Source organism: Anabrus simplex, chromosome 5 (genome assembly GCF_040414725.1).
Source record: "Anabrus simplex isolate iqAnaSimp1 chromosome 5, ASM4041472v1, whole genome shotgun sequence".
In the NCBI taxonomy this organism is placed as follows: domain Eukaryota; kingdom Metazoa; phylum Arthropoda; class Insecta; order Orthoptera; family Tettigoniidae; genus Anabrus; species Anabrus simplex.
Window position 1 is genome coordinate 15,867,866 of NC_090269.1, and position 21,076 is coordinate 15,888,941.

At 37.5% G+C, this 21,076-nt stretch overlaps 1 protein-coding gene across 2 annotated transcripts in view; it reads right to left on the bottom strand.

Annotated features, from left to right (window-relative positions):
* LOC136874328 (spaetzle-processing enzyme) overlaps positions 1-21,076 on the bottom strand; it is a 125,987-nt gene that overhangs the window by 63,157 nt on the left and 41,754 nt on the right. For both annotated transcript variants that reach the window (XM_068227716.1, XM_068227717.1), the window contains one exon: positions 12,896-12,989. In XM_068227716.1, coding sequence (XP_068083817.1) covers positions 12,896-12,989 — 94 coding nt within the window. The remainder of the gene's footprint in view (positions 1-12,895; positions 12,990-21,076) is intronic.

A 21,076-nucleotide genomic window follows, 5' to 3' on the forward strand; every position in this document is an offset into this window, starting at 1 on the left:
TCTATAGAGAATAACATCATCCGCAAAAAGCCTTACCTCTGATTCCACTCCTTTACTCATATCATTTATATATATAAGAAAACATAAAGGTCCGATAACACTGCCCTGAGGAACTCCCCTCTCAACTATTACAGGGTCAGACAAAGCTTCACCTACTCTAACTCTCTGAGATCTATTTTCTAGAAATATAGCAACCCATTCAGTCACTCTTTTGTCTAGTCCAATTGCACTCAATTTTGCCAGTAGTCTCCCATGATCCACCCTATCAAATGCTTTAGACATGTCAATCGCGATACAGTCCATTTGACCTCCAGAATCCAAGATATCTGCTATATCTTGCTGGAATCCTACAAGTTGAGCTTCAGTGGAATAACCTTTCCTAAAACCGAATTGCCTTCTATCGAACCAGTTATTAATTTCACAAACATGTCTAATATAATCAGAAAGAATGCCTTCCCAAAGCTTACATACAATGCATGTCAAACTTACTGGCCTGTAATTTTCAGCTTTATGTCTATCACCCTTTCCTTTATACACAGGGGCTACTATAGCAACTCTCCATTCATCTGGTATAGCTCCTTCGACCAAACAATAATCAAATAAGTACTTCAGATATGGTACTATATTCCAACTCATTGTCTTTAGTATATCCCCAGAAATCTGATCAATTCCAGCCGCTTTTCTAGTTTTCAACTTTTGTATCTTATTGTAAACTAGCAAATGTACCCGTGCTTCGCTACGGTATTCTACATTGTATACGGATATCGACGTAAATACTGTGCGTGCAGCAAATGAGATTGCTTTAAAATTGCATGTCTCTTGGCCTTATCCGAGAAATAGCATGGGGAGGTCCACATACGTTGTTTCCAATGTAAAGTGAGGGTTGCGGAGTTGTGATGATAACGCCAGGCTCACTTGCCTACTGCCATTCACAATCGAGTTGGCAAGTTTACATTATAATTGCAGGCCCCAATGCCTACTGCGCGGTCACAATCGATTTGGGGAGTTTTAGTTACAATGGCAGACCCATTTCCTACTTTCAGACAGGTTACAGTTGAGGTGTTTTTATTATAATACCAGGCAACTTCCCTACCACCAGTCAAAATTGTGTTGTGCAGTTATCATTATAATGACAGTCCCTTTTTACTGCTGCTAGCCAGCTTACTGCCAGTCACACAGAATTAGTGAGTTTCCATGAAAATAGCAGGCCACTAAGCCTAATGCTAGTCAAATTTTAGATTGGAACATTTGTTTATAATGGCGGGCACCCTGGCCTAGAGCCAAACACAATAGGGTAGGGAACTTTCGAACAAAACTGCATGATCCCTTGCCTTCTGCAAGACAAATCGAAAAGTGAATTATTCATTAAAATGGTAGGCCCTCCTTACTAATGCCAGTTACACAGGAGTTGGAGAAGGACCCCATTCCTATTGCCAGCAGTCAAAGTCGGTGTAGGGAGTACTGATTACAATAGCAGACACATCCTTTCTCGATCGCTACAAATCGACATCAATGAATATATACATATGGACATACGAAAGTATATGAATGTTTACAATATTGCAGACCTTCATTTACAGATTAACTGCTGCTAAACGGTATGTCATATCGACAAAGGATTGTACCGTAAGGCGCAGTATTTAGCGATCTAAATGGCTGGTCCTATGATATTTTCTCGCATCTAATCTATTCATGGGTCAGATTGAATCAGAAACGTTGAATAGGTTGAAATTTGTGTAAGATTATCTTACATTGCATTACTTTTCGGATAATTATGTGACATAGCATTTGGCTCACATATGGGTACTGGGTGGGCCAATGTTCATGTAGAGTTTGATCATACTATCTTTCCTGTAAGTGATTGAAATGATGCACATGAGAAGAAAAGGTTTAGAAATTAATTTCCATTAAGGCAGGTAGATTTCCATTAAGTTTGGTTGTGTGTATTTTGAGGGAGTGCAAAATCACGGTTTCGGTTTCGTATAAACCCCCAATTAGTTCAGGGATTTAGAAACAATATTTGCCTTAAAACCTCCCTAAAGGATAGGTGGATTCTAAATATGAAGTTTGGTGGAAATATATCCAGTAGTTTTCAAGTTAGAGAAAGACAAACAGACCAAACAAACAAACAAAGAAACAAACAAACAAACAAACTAACTAACTAACAGACACCAAGGAAACCTACCCTTGGACAGATGGATGCTATATATAAAATTTGGTTCAAATATCTTGTTAGTTTTCAAGTTGTAAGAAGTACGCTTTACACGCACCCGCTCTTGCGTTAAGTCCGCTGGGATTTGTACCGAAAAACGGTCCGTTAATGATATCTCCCTTACTAAATCCTGTTATCGAAATGATCCACATGAGAAAAAAAGGTTTAGAAATTAATTTTCATTAAGGCAGGTTGATTTCCATTAAGTTCGGTTGTGTATACTTTGAGGGAGTGCAAAATCACGGTTTCGGTTTCGTAAAAATCCCCACTCAGTTCAGGGATTTAGAAACGATATTTGCGCTAAAACCTACCCAAGGAGACGTGGATTCTAAATATGAAGTTTGGTGGAAATATATATTTAGTAGTTTTCAAGTTATAGAAGGACAGACAAACAAACAGACAAAGAGACTAACAGACAAACAAACAGACAAACAGACACCAAAGCTAAAAATGATGCAGATGGTCATTATTACACCTGAAACGGATAACTGTACGGAAATTTCGCCAAAATAATCAATGTACAGACACACAGTCGTTACGATTTTATTTTTTGTGCTAAAACCTACCCAAGGACAGGTGGATTCTAAATATGAAGTTTGGTGGAAATATATCCAGTAGTTTTCAAGTTATAGAAGGACAGACAAACAGACAAACAGACAAACAAACAGACAAACAGGCACCAAAGCTAAAAATAATGCAGATGGTCATTACTACACCTGAAACGGATAACTGTACGGAAATTTCGCCAAAATAATCAATGTACAGACACACGGTCGTTACGATTTTATTTATATAGATGACGGATATGCATGAGCACGTTGAAAAGTGCAGACTTCCACTTCGAGATTAATATCTCCTAAACGGTTTATGATATTAAGAATGGGTATGCGCCATCATACGCCCCATTTATCGCTATACATGTTTGTTTCTAAACCATTTCCTCGTATCTCCCATATTAAGGGGGTGAATTGAGTTCACATTTTGAATAGGGTGAAATTTGGGTGCATTTTTAACATTTTACATTACATTTTGCCTACTTATGTATAAGCTAGAATCATGAAATTTGGTACACATATGTCCCTTAATCGTACCAATGTGCGCACACAACATGATGATCCTATCATTCTTATAAGTGTGTCAAACAATAAAATATACTTGTAAAAATCACCAAATTTACGAACAATCCAGAAATACGGCCAAATTTAACGTATAAGGGAGAGAGATACGACAAAATGTCACAGGACCAAAGTTGTAGATCACTCCGAATTGAAGCGACATTGTGCCATCCGTTATGTGATACGACTTACCGTTTAGCTAAAAAAAATAGCTCAAAAGCAATGTCTGCACAGTCATTAAAATTTCCACCATATTTCGATATCTTTGGGGGTAAAAAGTGAAAAATTTGAACATCTTGGAATTTTCCCGTCGGTTAGGGACCAAAAGCTATAATTTCACCAAATTTCAATTGCCTACCTCGTCTCGCAGGTTGTGCCGCCATCTTGATTTGGGGAGATGGGAGATAAAAATGAGGAAATTCCCGAAAATTTTTAAGCCCACGAAACCTATAGGTTATCGTTTTGGATATACTATACGACTGTGTTCTTATACTGAGCCCAAAATTTGAGCCCCCCCAGCGTGCCCCCTTCAGGGAATTTTGAGAATTTCCGATTTTTCTAGGGATCCTGGGGTCATCAGTTTCCCTCGTACAAAGTTTCAAATTTCTGAGATTTCTGAAAGTGCCACATTAATTCACGTCTTTTTTCATTTTTAAATATTTATATATACATCACTCCAGCCCGACTTGCTTTTATATATATAGATGACGGATATGCATGAGCACGTTGAAAAGTGCAGACTTCCACTTCGAGATTCATATCTCCTAAACGGTTTATGATATTAAGAAACGCTTTGCGCCATCTGACGCCTCATTTATTGCTCTACATGTTTGTTTCTAAACCATATCCTCGTATCTACCATATTAAGGGGGTAAATTGAGTTCAAATTTTGAATAGGGTGAAATTTGGGTGCATTTTTAACATTTTACATTACGTTTTGCCTACTTATAAGCTAGAATCATGAAATTTGGTACACTTATGTCCCTTAATCGTGCCAATGTGCGCACATAACGTGATGATCCTATCATTCTTATAAGTGTGTCAAACAATGAAATATACGTGTAAAAATCACCAAATTTACGAACAATCCAGAAATACGGCCAAATTTAACGTATAAGGGAGAGAGATACGACAAAATGTCACAGGACCAAAGTTGTAGATCACTCCGAATTGAAGTGACGTTGTGCCATCCGTTTTGTGATACGACTTACCGTTTAGCCACAAAATAGCTCAAAAGGAATGTCTGCACAGTCAATAAAATTGCCTCCAAATTTCGATATCTTCGGCGGTAAAAAGTGAAAAATTTGAACATACTGGAATTTTCCCGTCGGTTAGGGACCATAAGCTATAATTTCACCAAATTTCAATTGTCTACCTCGTCTGGCAGGTTGAGCCGCCATCTTGATTTGGGGGGATCGGGGATAAAAATGAGGAAATTCCCGAATATTTTTAAGCCCACGAAACCTATAGGTTATCGTTTTGGATATACTATACGACTGTGTTCTTATGCTGAGCCCAAAATTTGAGCCCCCCCTGGCGTGCCCCCTTCAGGGAATTTTGAGAATTTCCGATTTTTCTAGGGATCCTGGGGTCATCAGTTTCCTCCGTACCAAGTTTCAAATTTCTGAGATTTCTGGAAGTGCCTCATTAATTCACGTCTTTTTTCATTTTTAAATATTTATATATACATCGCTCTAGCCCGACTTGCTTTTATATATATAGATGACGGATAAGCATGAGCACGTTGAAAAGTGCAGACTTCCACTTCGAGATTCATATCTCCTAAACGGTTTATGATATTAAGAAACGGTTTGCGCCATCAGACGCCTCATTTATCGCTCTATATGTTTGTTTCTAAACCATTTCCTCGTATCTCCCATATTAAGGGGGTAAATTGAGATCAAATTTTGAATAGGGTGAAATTTGGGTGCATTTTTAACATTTTACATTACTTTTTGCCTACTTATGGATAAGCTAGAATCATGAAATTTGGTACACATATGTCCCTTAATCGTGCCAATGTGCGCACACAACGTGATGATCCTATCATTCTTATAAGTGTGTCAAACAATGAAATATACTTGTAAAAATCACCAAATTTACGAACAATCCAGAAATACGGCCAAATTTAACGTATAAGGGAGAGAGATACGACAAAATGTCACAGGACCAAAGTTGTAGATCACTCCGAATTGAAGGGACATTGTGCCATCCGTTTTGTGATACGACTTACCGTTTAGCCAAAAAATAGCTCAAAAGGAATGTCTGCACAGTCATTAAAATTGCCTCCATATTTCGATATCTTTGGGGGGTAAAGAGTGAAAAATTTGAACATCTTGGAATTTTCCCGTCGGTTAGGGACCAAAAGCTATAATTTCACCAAATTTCAATTGTCTACTTCGTCTGGCAGGTTGTGCCGCCATTTTGATTTGGGGGGATAGGGGATAAAAATGAGGAAATTCTCGAAAATTTTTAAGCCCACGAAACCTATAGGTTATCGTTTTGGATATACTGTACGACTGTGTTCTTATGCTGAGCCCAAAATTTGAGCCCCCCCTGGCGTGCCCCCTTCAGGGAATTTTGAGAATTTCCGATTTTTCTAGGGATCCTGGGGTCATCAGTTTCCCTCGTACAAAGTTTCAAATTTCTGAGATTTCTGGAAGTGCCACATTAATTCACGTCTTTTTTCATTTTTAAATATTTATATATACATCACTCCAGCCCGACTTGCTTTTATATATATAGATGACGGATATGCATGAGCACGTTGAAAAGTGCAGACTTCCACTTCGAGATTCATATCTCCTAAACGGTTTATGATATTAAGAAACGCTTTGCGCCATCAGACGCCTCATTTATTGCTCGACATGTTTGTTTCTAAACCATTTCCTCGTATCTACCATATTAAGGGGGTAAATTGAGTTCAAATTTTGAATAGGGTGAAATTTGGGTGCATTTTTAACAATTTACATTACGTTTTGCCTACTTATGTATAAGCTAGAATCATGAAATTTGGTACACTTATGTCCCTTAATCGTGCCAATGTGCGCACACAACGTGATGATCCTATCATTCTTATAAGTGTGTCAAACAGTGAAATATACGTGTAAAAATCACCAAATTTACGAACAATCCAGAAATACGGCCAAATTTAACGTATAAGGGAGAGAGATACGACAAAATGTCACAGGACCAAAGTTGTAGATCATTCCGAATTGAAGTGACGTTGTGCCATCCGTTTTGTGATACGACTTACCGTTTAGCCACAAAGAAGCTCAAAAGGAATGTCTGCACAGTCAATAAAATTGCCTCCATATTTCGATATCTTTGGGGTTAAAGGTGAAAAATTTGAACATCTTGGAATTTTCCCGTCGGTTAGGGATCAAAAGCTATAATTTCACCAAATTTCAATTGTCTACCTCGTCTGGCAGGTTGTGCCGCCATCTTGATTTGGGGGGATGGGGGATAAAAATGAGGAAATTCCCGAAAATTTTTAAGCCCACGAAACCTATAGGTTATCGTTTTGGATATACTATACGACTGTGTTCTTATGCTGAGCCCAAAATTTGAGCCCCCCTGGCGTGCCCCCTTCAGGGAATTTTGAGAATATCCGATTTTTCTAGGGATCCTGGGGTCATCAGTTTCTCCCGTACCAAGTTTCAAATTTCTGAGATTTCTGGAAGTGCCTCATTAATTCACGTCTTTTTTCATTTTTAAATATTTATATATACATCGCTCCAGCCCGACTTGCTTTTATATATATAGATGACGGATAAGCATGAGCACGTTGAAAAGTGCAGACTTCCACTTCGAGATTTATATCTCCTAAACGGTTTATGATATTAAGAAACGCTTTGCGCCATCAGACGCCTCATTTATTGCTCTACATGTTTGTTTCGATACCATATCCTCGTATCTCCCATATTAAGGGGGTAAATTGAGTTCAAATTTTGAATAGGGTGAAATTTGGGTGCATTTTTAACATTTTACATTACTTTTTGCCTACTTATGTATAAGCTAGAATCATGAAATTTTGTGCACATATGTCCCTTAATCGTGCCAATGTGCGCACCCAACGTGATGATCCTATCATTCTTATAAGTGTGTCAAGCAATGAAATATACGTGTAAAAATCACCAAATTTACGAACAATCCAGAAATACGGCCAAATTTAACGTATAAGGGAGAGAGATACGACAAAATGTCACAGGACCAAAGTTGTAGATCATTCCGAATTGAAGTGACGTTGTGCCATCCGTTTTGTGATACGACTTACCGTTTAGCCACAAAATAGCTCAAAAGGAATGTCTGCACAGTCAATAAAATTGCCTCCAAATTTCGATATCTTTGGCGGTAAAAAGTGAAAAATTTGAACATCTTGGAATTTTCCCGTCGGTTAGGGACCAAAAGCTATAATTTCACCAAATTTCAATTGTCTACCTCGTCTGGCAGGTTGAGCCGCCATCTTGATTTGGGGGGATCGGGGATAAAAATGAGGAAATTCCCGAATATTTTTAAGCCCACGAAACCTATAGGTTATCGTTTTGGATATACTATACGACTGTGTTCTTATGCTGAGCCCAAAATTTGAGCCCCCCCTGGCGTGCCCCCTTCAGGGAATTTTGAGAATTTCCGATTTTTCTAGGGATCCTGGGGTCATCAGTTTCTCCCGTACCAAGTTTCAAATTTCTGAGATTTCTGGAAGTGCCTCATTAATTCACGTCTTTTTTCATTTTTAAATATTTATATATACATCGCTCTAGCCCGACTTGCTTTTATATATATAGATGTCATTGTTATCATATGTTAATTTTATTACTTCTTTGGCCTTAGTCTCTTCCTCTATCTCGACATTATCCTTGTAACCAACAATCTTTAGATACTGCTGACTGAATACTTCCGCCTTTTGAAGATCCTCACATACACACTCCTCTTGTTCATTAATTATTCCTGGAATGTCCTTCTTGGAACCTGTTTCTGCCTTAAAATACCTATACATACCCTTCCATTTTTCACTAAAATTTGTATGACTGCCAATTATGCTTGCCATCATGTTATCCTTAGCTGCCTTCTTTGCTAGATTCAATTTTCTAGTAAGTTCCTTCAATTTCTCCTTACTTCCACAGCCATTTCTAACTCTATTTCTTTCCAGTCTGCACCTCCTTCTTAGTCTCTTTATTTCTCTATTATAATAAGGTGGGTCTTTACCATTCCTTACCACCCTTAAAGGTACAAACCTGTTTTCGCATTCCTCAACAATTTCTTTAAACCCATCCCAGAGTCTGTTTACATTTTTATTTACCGTTTTCCACCGATCATAGTTACTTTTTAGAAACTGCCTCATACCTGCTTTATCAGCCATATGGTACTGCCTAACAGTCCTACTTTTAAGACCTTCCTTTCTATCGCATTTATTTTTAACTACCACAAAAAAGCTTCATGATCACTAATACCATCTTGAATCTGACATCACATTTAGCTGCAGCAAGAATGTGATCACTGTCAATTTCAGCACCTGGATAACTACGACTGGATTTCACTTGATTTCTGTACCTCTATTTAACCACTATACAGTCAGTCTGGTGTCTTCTTGTATCTCCTTGGGCCTTCCAAGTATAACATCTTCTTTTGGGAACCTCAAAACATGTGTTTGATGTAACCGTCTCATACTTGTCAAAATTTCTAACAGTCTCCTGCCTCTTGAATGTGTTTCTCCCAGAAACATGAATATCCTTTAAAACTTTATCTCTTGTAACCAAAGTTGCTATGTCAAGAATTTGCCACATTTGGTCTACCAGAAGTTCTAGTAGCTGACAATTACTTCGCTTTTGAAGGTGCTGAATTTCAATGTTTTTGAAAATGAATGGGGTAATTTTCAAGAGCAATGTACTGTTTTCCCCAAAAACTAATGGTGCAGAAAAGATGTAGTTTATTGATCATTTCATGATCTAAGAGACTATAGAAAAAATGGAAGATGATGATGTAATAGATTCCGCTTATGACAATGCTATTGGGATGGTGGTGATGGTGGTGATTATTTTAAGAGGAAGTAAGGATCGTCTAATGTTTGCTGGATATGGATATAGAGAATGAACATGTATTATCAATCATCAATCTCTCTTTCTTAGCATTAATCCCGACTTGAGGGGTCTGCTGCTTTGCTACATCTCCTCCATTTCTGTCTGTCCTTGACATCTTCTGGTGTTAAGCCAACACTGTGCATGTCTGCCGTGATGTTGTCAGTCCATCTCTTTGCCGGTCTTCCTCGTGGTCTTGTTCCCTCTGGGTTGATGTGGAGCGCTGTTTTGGCAACTGAGTCATCCTGTTTTCTCATGACGTGGCCGTACCAGCGGAGACAGGCTTCCCTCACTTTGTCTATGATGGGCGCGACACCAAACCTTTGCCAGACGTCCGTGTTCCTTATGTGGTCACATCGGGTCAGCCCCATGGACCATCGAAGCATCTTCATCTCCATGGTTGTCAACATTTGCTCCTGTTGTTTCGTCGTGGGGCGACATTCAGTCCCATAGATCGCTGCTGGCTGTACCACACTCTTATAAACTTTTGCCTTTAGATGTTGAGGCATCTTTTTATCACAGAGGACTCCAGTGACCTCTCTCCACTTGAGCCAAGCTGCATTTACCCTCATCCGAGTATCAGGAGTGGTGTCACAGTTTGAGGTGACGACGGATCCCAAGTACTTAAATTGCATGGTCTTCTGCAGGTCTTCTTCACTGATACTTATGGTACCTCTGGTTTGGGGGCCACATTCCAGGTATTCTGTCTTCTGGATATTGAGGTGCAGTCCATTTTCAGCCAGTCTGTCCTTCCACGTTTGAACCTGATGCTGGAGTTCAGGATGGGTTTCTTATGCAATATGGACCAATAAAATGAAATTAATTTAATATAATGTATGTTTATATTAATGAGTAACAGTGTTAAAAAACAACAACTGGAACAGCAAAAAGACTAAGAATAACTAGAAAACATTCCTGGCAGTGAGGAAAGAGACAGCTCAATTGATCAGACAGACTAAAAGGAAATTTAAAAAGGGTAATTCTCAGATCCAAAATTCACAAATGGCAAGTTGACTAAGAGGAAAGACCAAAGAAGAAGACTGGGACTACTTGGTCTGTAGACAGAAAGGAAGCCGTCAATAATATAATGAAAGAAATATGGGCACAGAAAAAGGCAAATGCATGCCTCTAAGTACTTTGCGTAGTCTTAATGGGCTGATTTGCACATATATATAGTTTATAGTGGGTGGTTTACCAGCCCCTTATGTTTTCGGAGGCAGCCAACCCAAATAACACATATAACCTAAAGAACCATCATTTAGTTTTACGAACACCAAATAACTTGAAATTTCTCCTTATGGTCAGTAACGCTCTCCCCTACCTGTGTGTCATCACTGTAAATTGATCCATGGACCTAACAAAAGAAAAACTACTATGCACAATTCCATGCCAAATACTAAGGACCATTCTGCAAACATGTGATTTATTGTGCCTTGAAATAATACAGGTACTCATAATACGATCAAATTAATGGGCTATGCCATGTGGTCTGTAATGTAAGGAAGTTAAATGAACACCGTAAACCTTCACTGAAGACTTTGACACGAATGTTAACTTTCAAGGTGGAACGACCGTACTCAAGTACTAAACCTCTAGCAAGCGTCATATATGTTGACTTCGTGGCTGAAGCGGTTAAGGGCTGGAGCAGAAGATCTGTGAGTATCGGCAGCGTAGCGGTTTGAATCCAGCATGAGGCAAGGTTTTTGAACGATAGAGGTGGTCCATTTTAGTGGAGATACATTAATAATCAATATTCTTTTGTTATTGGTTTTAAGGGTGCCCTCTGATTTGACATCTTTCCCCTAAGGATGGATGGGGAAGAATTGGGAAGGAAATCGGCATTGGTCTTTTATTAAGGTACTGTCCGCTGGCATTCGCCCAGTGGTGAAAATGGGAAACTGAGGAAAACCTTTTCTAGGATGGCCAGCATGGGATTTGAAAGCACAACCTACCCAATCCAACACACAAAAATAATAATCCACATCTACCAGGTCACATCACAGTACTTATTCATTTCCGCACAATGTATTCCTATGAAGAGTACATTCAATTGCTGCTAATTTATGGAGAAAGTAGGGTCGAATTAAAATGTATGCCACGTGTTCTGTAATGGTAAAAAGTTAAATGAACACCATAAAGTGGTCAACATTTTGAACATTTGTTACTCTGAATATATACACACCCTACTTCCTACCTACAGACCATTACGTTGTAGTCCAACCTCGTTACTTAACATCAGATAAAAACGGTTCTCTTCAGGACCAAATAAAAATTCATTCTTTGAAACAGGATGATATGCGGCCATATTACAGTCACTGTAAACGGCACTAATCGAGAAAAAAGTGCACCAGCCTGTGATTCGAACCTGATGCAACAGCAGTGATGCGTGATTTAGCCACCTCAGCTACCGCAATCTGCGGTGCATGGCTAGCATGTTGTAGTCCTTATAGGCACTTCCTGTCCAAACATAAGATAGTATTCTTCGCAGCTGTGATCGTTTTACACATTCATTATAGTTCAAGTAATAGAAATAACATTGCCGCTAATGATTTCTATCATATTTGCGAGCATTGTATAAATGGCATGGTCGTACTAAGACCTTAAAGAAGCAGGTACTAATGGTTTTTGGATGACAATGATATACGCGTTATTTGGGTTACCCACCTCTGAAAAAAAATAAGAGGCTGGTGAACCACCTGGTATATATATTTTATGTTATTCATTTCTAAAAGAGTCCAGCATACTACAAACTCTTACCACAGAACTTGTAAGTTTTATGTCATCTTTTTTCACCCACAAAATCTTAATTTTATTTTGTATGTCAATAACACACATGGATCCCATAATAATCCTTGTCATTAATTCGTAGTATCCTGGAATCTTTTAGATGTTAATAGTATAAAATACTTTATTAATACTGTTGCTCATTAACATTAGCATACATGTTTGTTCACTATATCCACATCTAGCCAACGTCAGATGATCCATCCCGATTGGATTGTCATAAGCGGAATCGTTTACATCGTCATCTTCCATTATTTATACAATCTCTTAGATCATGAAAAGATTGTTATACTACATTTTCATTTCATTCCTTTCATTTGTATATTTTAGCAGTCTTTGGAGAGTGAAACATGGCTAAGGAAGATGCATGCTGTCCACTCAGTGGAAGAAAACAGAGAATCATTCTTGCATAAAGTGGTTGACATTTATTGACAAGAGCTTAGGCAACTGCAACTTTTGTTTCATTTTCAGAATAAAAAAACTACTACTAGCTTGAATATTGTACAGATATAGAGGTGCAGCAGATAATTACTTGTCCTTATAAATTTAGTTTTTACAACTAGCTTGTTTTTTTATTTGCCTCTCTCCTCACTGTCCATCTGATATTTCTAATTTTCATACTATCGTGCTACTTCTGAGATTGGATCGTCCAGGCACCCTCATATGTAGATAGATACTTGACCTTATTACACAGTATGATTACTCACATTGGTGACTCTTTAGGTTCACAATGTTTAGCTGTTATCACAAAGCGTTTGTTGATCAATGTTCCACCGCAAAATGGTTCTCTTTGTGTATCATCTATAAAAGGAAAGAAAAACAGTAAATAAACACTTGGAGAAAAAGAACCTGAAATACATTATTATTTTATACAATTGAGTCACCTAATTACAAAAGCAGCCATCCCCAAGTGGTCAAAATTTTCAGGAGAAACTAAAAACTTTATATGGAGTATTTACAAAATGAGAGAACATGATAGTGTTCTATGAAAGTAATATTGGAAATACTGACATATTGAGTATGGAGACAGCCAGGTTTGCAGCAAACTGAAAGACATCTAAAGTACAAAAATATCTTTTACCATATCTTACAAGGAAGGGTACCCAACTGTTATCACCGACTTTTGAATGAGACCAGTTTATTTATGTTTCAGAACATTTGGTGCAATTTGACGTGCTAAAAGGATCGCTAGAAGTGGAAGGAGGGGGAGGGGAGTATGGAGCATGAAGAAAGGAGTAGCTGCAGAACCAATCTGCTAGTTACATATTAGAGGTGAATGTGACGTGTTGTATACATAGGATGTTACAAAATTAAACCAGCTGTAGATCGCCTAGTTTTCGAACAGATTAGAAAATAGCTACTTTATGAAGACGTTCTTGTTGAAGAGTATAGAACTCTTATGGCAGATGAAGAAGTCGCCGATGAAGATGATACTGAAAGTGATTTTGAGGATGATTGAGCAATATAGCTAGAAAATGAGACGGCTTTAAAAAGCGGTCCAGCATTATGTGGCAGTGATGAGAGGAGTGGTTCCTCATATTATCCTTCACCACCAAAGAAGAATAAAACAAAAGTCCCTGAAAGTTACTTGGCTGATGCTTACAAAATCTGGACAAAGAAGAAAAGAGAAAATGTTCCTCAACAATGGTGCCCTCTTGGAGTAGCCCTAGACATGTCCTCTAGAGTCAAATTCACTACCATAATGGCACAAAAGGCAAATAAAAAACAAGACAGATTTGCAAAACTTCAACAAGATGCTGAAACAACATGGCAGAAACAGGAAAGGCTACAAGAAAGACTAAGGAATGAAAACAACATGGAATTATACATTATACATTATACATTATACACAACCAAATGCTATGAATCTGGGCGATGCCTTTTAAAGCACAAATTGATCCAAACAACACCTTAACATTCAAAGCTTCCAAATCATGGCTGCAGCAGTTCAAGAGGAAAAACAAGATTGTTTCTCGCAAGATCACACATAAAGCTGGCGGCAGATTTGTTGGTGATGCCACTGGTATAGAAGAGAAAGCTGATGAGTTTGTTATGGAAGTAAGGTGCTTCATTGAATATAATTTTACACCAGAGCAGATAATTAATGCAGATCAGACAAGATTTTGTAAAGAGTTATGTTCTGGGAGAACTCTTGCTGTTAAGGGAGCAAAGACAATTTATGCTACCGTGGGTTCAGTTGCAGCAACCATCCATTCATACATGATAATGCCTGTTATTTTAATGGATAAACCCTTCTTTCACACATGTATGTTCTTGTTTTGGAATCCAGTGGAAAATTTCCAGCAAGAATGACACTTGAAGTACCCAGTGTGAAAGCATATGCTAGCAAATCACCAGATATGACAAAACAGGATTTGATAGTATTCCTGGAATAGGTAGTATGGCCAGATTTGTATGGCACAGATTGAATTCTTCCAGAAGTTGTTAAATTTCACAAGAAACTGATCCCTGTAAAATGTACTGGATTGGTACAACCAGCAGACCGATGAACATCCAGGATCATTTCAGACACATTCAGAGTACTGTTTTGAGAATGGTTTGGAAGAAGAATATTTCAAAGATGACCGTGTTCACCTTGCCTTCGTTCGATGTGCTCACTGTGAAAGATGTTTATGTCTAGACCACAGATTACTTATCAACCTTCATGCCTGCTACACCTGAACTGCCATGAGTGCGTAATGCATTTTATTTCCAGTATTTAAACTTTACCAAATACATTTGCTTGCCCTTCTACAACATTCAGCCGCATTTGAACTAATCTGCACGAGGATTCCTGTCTTTATGTGTACTCATAGTCTATATTTGCAAGCTCATAGTTCCTATGTTTCTTGCCTATAGCAGCTGTAATTTGCAAGGTTAGCATATTTCAATATTGTCTATTCAACATACTATGTACATTCAAAATTGTGTGACAAGTTGGATACCCTTCCTTGTTAGCAAGAATAAATGCATAAATAATAACAGATGACATATGTTAACCAGTTCTGTAATTACTGTATGCAATTAACTTAACATTTTAACCTTGAAGTTTATGATATGGATGCTAAAAATTACACTATAAACTCAATTTCTGATAAATGTTTGTATGTTTCTTTCTCATAATTTAAGCCATCATGATTTATTTGATTGTCAGAGTCTTGATGTTTTTGTAAAATCTAAGTTTTGTCCAAGAATGCCAATTAGGCCCAAAATGCTTACTTGGAAAAAATCAGAATCTTTTTGCTTCAACATGTTTACAGTTTTGCTGGGATACATTATTCCCTGATTTATCTGCTTCACATTGTTTCCTTTCTTATAAACATGCAATTTTGAGCCAGTATCTGTCCTGTAGTGGGGTTTACCTTGAACTAAGATTGAATTGCTCCCACCTTTTAACTTTAGCAATATAAGTTAAAACTTTTGGAAGCAGAAAATTTGAAATGCCATTTGCTTGTAGGTTTGAAAATAGACAGTGTCTTTGTTTCCAATCAAGAGCCTGAAACCTATGGTAGTGAACTAAAAATTACACACTGAACTGTTCCATATTGGGAAAGAATACTGTTACTGTTCAAATTCTATTCGAGTGCTATTCAAGGACGATTGAAACTTGCAACGGTATTTCGCCAATATCCCGCAGAATGGCCGCTTGACATCTCTCTCGCTTCCTACCCAAGGAAGAAAGATGAGTTTAAAGGAATGATGATGAAAATGGCAATACGTTACTTCCCTGCTGGCAAAAAATGTCACAAACGTTGCCAAGGTAACCTGTAGGTTTGTTGTTGGTCAGTAATAATAATAATAACTTAAATGTTTCCACCTTTTCAATACAATATATTCACAAGATTACAAAATTATACGGTACTAGTTTCGACCCATCTAGGGGTCATCATCAGCCGTATTGGAGCAAAGATCATTTGTGGCGAAATCCTAAGACAATATTATTTTAAAGAATAACAAGTGAAATGAGATGTTATGGTAATAGTTAATAATACAAGGAATATACATAATAAGAGGTTTTTAACAAAGAATAAAGTATAAATGGGGTGTTGTAAAAATTATAATCATGGAAATCAGTAAGTTCTTGTATTGAAATGAAATATGGCTTAGGAAGAGGGCTTAAGGTGGGGCTGAAGGGTGCGGGAGAAAGTGTAATTGTCTTGGAAAAGTACCTTTGATTAAATTTAGGATTGAGTTTAGGTTGGCTGCATTATTGTTTCTGAGGAAAGTGATAAATAGATCGAAGAGTATGTTGGGTTTCTCTGAGATTTCATTGAGATTGTGACTGGCATTAAAGTATTGGTCTAGGTGTATGTAGTAATTTTCCATTATGTTCAGTAAAGGGCCCTTGTTTGCTAATACGAGGATGTCCATGTCTTGTTCAATATTGGTGAAATTATGGTTATAATCTTGCATGTGTTGGCCGATGGCTGAAAACTTGTTGTATTTTATTGCGTTAGTGTGCTCGTGGTATCTGATAATGAAGTTAAGAAACAAGGCGTTAAAATAGCCTTCAAAACCAACAATAAGAACATGAATGTTTTATACAATACTTCACACATCAACAAGACCAGCAGTTTTTTAAAATCAGGAGTTTATAGGATCAAATGTACCACCTGTAAAAAAACCTACATCGGGCAAACCGGGAGAAACTTCATTATCAGATACCACGAGCACACTAACGCAATAAAATACAACAAGTTTTCAGCCATCGGCCAACACATGCAAGATTATAACCATAATTTCACCAATATTGAACAAGACATGGACATCCTCGTATTAGCAAACAAGGGCCCTTTACTGAACATAATGGAAAATTACTACATACACCTAGACCAATACTTTAATGCCAGTCACAATCTCAATGAAATCTCAGAGAAACCCAACATACTCTTCGATCTATTTATCACTTTCCTCAGAAACAATAATGCAGCCAACCTAAACTCAATCCTAAATTTAATCAAAGGTACTTTTCCAAGACAATTACACTTTCTCCCGCACCCTTCAGCCCCACCTTAAGCCCTCTTCCTAAGCCATATTTCATTTCAATACAAGAACTTACTGATTTCCATGATTATAATTTTTACAACACCCCATTTATACTTTATTCTTTGTTAAAAACCTCTTATTATGTATATTCCTTGTATTATTAACTATTACCATAACATCTCATTTCACTTGTTATTCTTTAAAATAATATTGTCTTAGGATTTCGCCACAAATGATCTTTGCTCCAATACGGCTGATGATGACCCCTAGATGGGTCGAAACTAGTACCGTATAATTTTGTAATCTTGTGAATATATTGTATTGAAAAGGTGGAAACATTTAAGTTATTATTATTATTACTTATATATTGTTCAATACGGACCAAAAACATGAAATTCATAACCATCAACATTGTTGTTGGTCAGTCAGTCACTTAATGCAGAGCAGGAGACCCACAGAAAATAGTAATTTTCTTTGTCATTTGAAGAGTAAGTGAAATGATGTATATAACAAAAGGTTTTTTAAATAATAAACTGATATTTCACATATAGTTCATGGATTTTACAGAAAATCAGTAGTATTAGATAAAATGGAAGAAAAATGTTCTCTTTTCCTATAAACCCCTGTCTATTCAGAGATTTTAAAATCATATCCATATCAAAACTTTCCCCAGGATGAATATACTCTAAATATGAAGTTTGGTTGAGATCTATCCAGCCGTTTCCTCGTGATGGTGGAAGAAACAGACAAACAGACACGAAAAATAAAAACCACTGATACAGTCTTGAGTTGACCTAAAGTGGATAAATATCTGAAAATTTGGCAAAATGAACAAAATTACAGACAGCAGGCCCCTACAACTTTATTTATATAGATTGTAAAATATTAGTGTACTAGGCCTATAGTAGAAGTACCATATCTGTAGAAACTCTCTTACTAGAATTCTGTTGTTGTAATTAGGATAGGCTTAACTGCAGTTTAGAATTGCATTATTCTTGTGTATTCCTTTTGGTATTCAGTAATTAATGACAGTTTTTATCCTGTTAGGGTATTGTAGGATAAAAATATTGTACAACTAAGTAAAACTGTAGTGTAGTAGTAGTTACCTTATTGTTGTGCAATCTTTGTGTACTATTCTAGACAATATTTCTTTCATTTCATTTTTTTGCATATAATAAGTTACTTTATTTTTTGTTTTCTTTTCATTTTTCTGTACAGAATGGCTAAGGATTGCAAGTGTAGGAACTATGAGTGTGGCTGTAGGAACTATGAGTGTGGCCAGGCATTAAGGAGTATGAGGGAGGAGTTGGAGAGTTTGAGGGAGATAATGAGGATTCTCTCAGAAGTTTATGGTAGGGTCTGTGTCTAGTATCAAATATGTTCAATTATGGTAAAATATATCATTATAAATATTAAATTATAAATAAATGATGTTATTAATTTTTAACTTACATGATCTACAGGGGAATTGTAGAAGACAGGTGGCCTAATGTTCCAAGGGGAAGGAGATTGCAGGCTGAGGGCTCTATTCAGGATCAGAATTCAGGACAGGTGTCTGTGAGAAATCGGTGCAAATCACTGCAGATAGAACTACAGAGGAAAGATGAGAAACAGGGAAGTGTTGCTGAGAAATGTGGAAGTAGGAGGAAGGGAAAAGGTAGGAAAGGGAAATGTAGAGTAGAGGATAGGAAAAGACAGATGGAACAGGGTCATGGGAGGGAGAAAAGGGAAAAGAGAGGAGGAAGTAGCTTCTGCAGCTGTCAGGAAAGATAGGGCTGACTGGGTTTGGAGGGGGGGGGGAGGGGAGGGGAGGGGAACAAATGAAGTGGGTAGGGTTAAGGCTCTGGTCATGGGGGATTTAGTTGTTAGACATGTGGAGAACCCTGGAAATATAATGCAGCCTACATAACACGTCTGTCTCGTAGCAAGAATAGGGAACAACTGCAAAATGGCTACTCCAAACACTCACCAAGGCCGTCCACACTCTAGTTAGTAATAGCAAGAAGAGGAGGAGAAGGACCAATATACGGAAAATGACCCATTCAGTTCTTCTCACATGTTCAGAGGGACATGATTAAAGAAATTCTAATGTTAATATATCCTTACAGACTAATGCTAAAGAGGTATTAAAATTTATCTATGATAACAATGACATTCACAATAAGATAAAAATTGAAAACTAGAGAAGGGGCTGGAATTAATAAGATTTCTGGGGATATAATAAAGGCAATGGGTTGGGATATAGTTACCATATCTGAAATGCTTATTTGATTATTGTTTGTATGGAGGAGCTATACGGAATGAATGGAGAATTGCTATAATAGCCCCTGTGTATAAAGGAAAGGGTGATAGTCATAAAGGTGAAAATTACAGGCCAGTCAGTTTGACATGTATTGCATGTAAGGTTTGGGAAAGCATTATTTCTGATTATATTAGACATGTTTGCGAAATTAATAACTGGTTCGATAGAAGGCAGTTCAGGTTTAAGAAAGGTTATTTCACTGAAGCTCAACTTGGAGGATTCCAGTAATATATAGCAGATATCTTGGATTCAGGAGGTCAAATGGACTTTATCACGATTGAACTGTCTAAAGCATTTGATACGGTGGATCATGGGAGACTACTGCCAAAATGAGTGCAATTGGACTAGACAAGAGTGACTGTATGGCTTGCTATATTTCTAGAAAATAGATCTCAGAGAATTAGAGTAGGCGAAGCTTTATCTGACCCTGTAATAATTAAGTGATAGTATTATTGGACCTTCATGTTTTCTTACCTGTATATATATTAATGATATGAGTAAGGAAGTGGAATTAGAGATAAGGCTTTTTTCAGATGATGTTATTCTGTATAGAGTAATAAATACGTTACAATATTGTGAGCAACTGCAAAATGACTTTGATAATCTTGTTAGATGGATAGCAGGCAATGGTATGATGACAAACCGGGTTAAAAGTGAGGTTGTGAGTTTTACATATAGGAAAAGTCCTCTCAGTTTTAATGACTGCATTGATGGGGTGAAAGTTCCTTATCGGGATCACTGTAAGTACCTTGGTGTTAATATAAGGAACTATCTTCATTTGGGTAATCAGAAAAATGGGCTTGTAAATGTTATGGTTATGAAGGTGTTTATGGGTTGTAGTAAGGATGTTAAGCAGAGGGCATACAAGTCTCTGGTAAGACCCCAAATAGAGTATGGTTCCAGTGTATGGGACCATCACCAGGATTACTTGATTCAAGAACTGGAAAAAATTCCAAAGAAAAGCAGCTTGAATTGCTCTGGGTGATTTCTGGAGAAAGATTAGCGTTACAAAAATGTTGCAAAGTTTGGTCTGGGAAGACTTGGGAGAAAGAAGACGAGCTGCTCGACTAAGTGCTATGTTCCAAGCTGTCAGTGGAGAGATGGTGTGGAATGACATTAGTAGACGAATAAGTCTGAGTGGCATCTTTAAAAGTAGGAAAGATCACAATATGAAGATAAAGTTGGAGAGGACAAAATGGGGCAAATATTCATTCATAGGAAGGGGAGTTAGGGATTGGAATAACTTACCAGGGTAGATGTTCAATAAATTTCCAACTTCTTTGAAATCGTTTAAGACAAGGCTAGGAAAACAACAGATAGGGAATCTGCCACCTGGGCGACTGCCATAAATGCAATTCAGTAGTGATTGTAATTGAAAAATACCACATGATAGTACATCCTGTTGCTTTATGTCAACCAGCTGACAAAGCTAGGGAGCACCAATTACACACCTTGAAAATGTGTATACGCTGTTGGTCAATGAGAGTTTCTGGTAGAAAGTACTCTTTGTTTTTCCTGGGATTTAGACTTGGTCGCTGTATAGAGTTGTAAGTCCAAAGTTATCTTAGCTGAGTTTGGACATATTTAGTGGGATCAACCA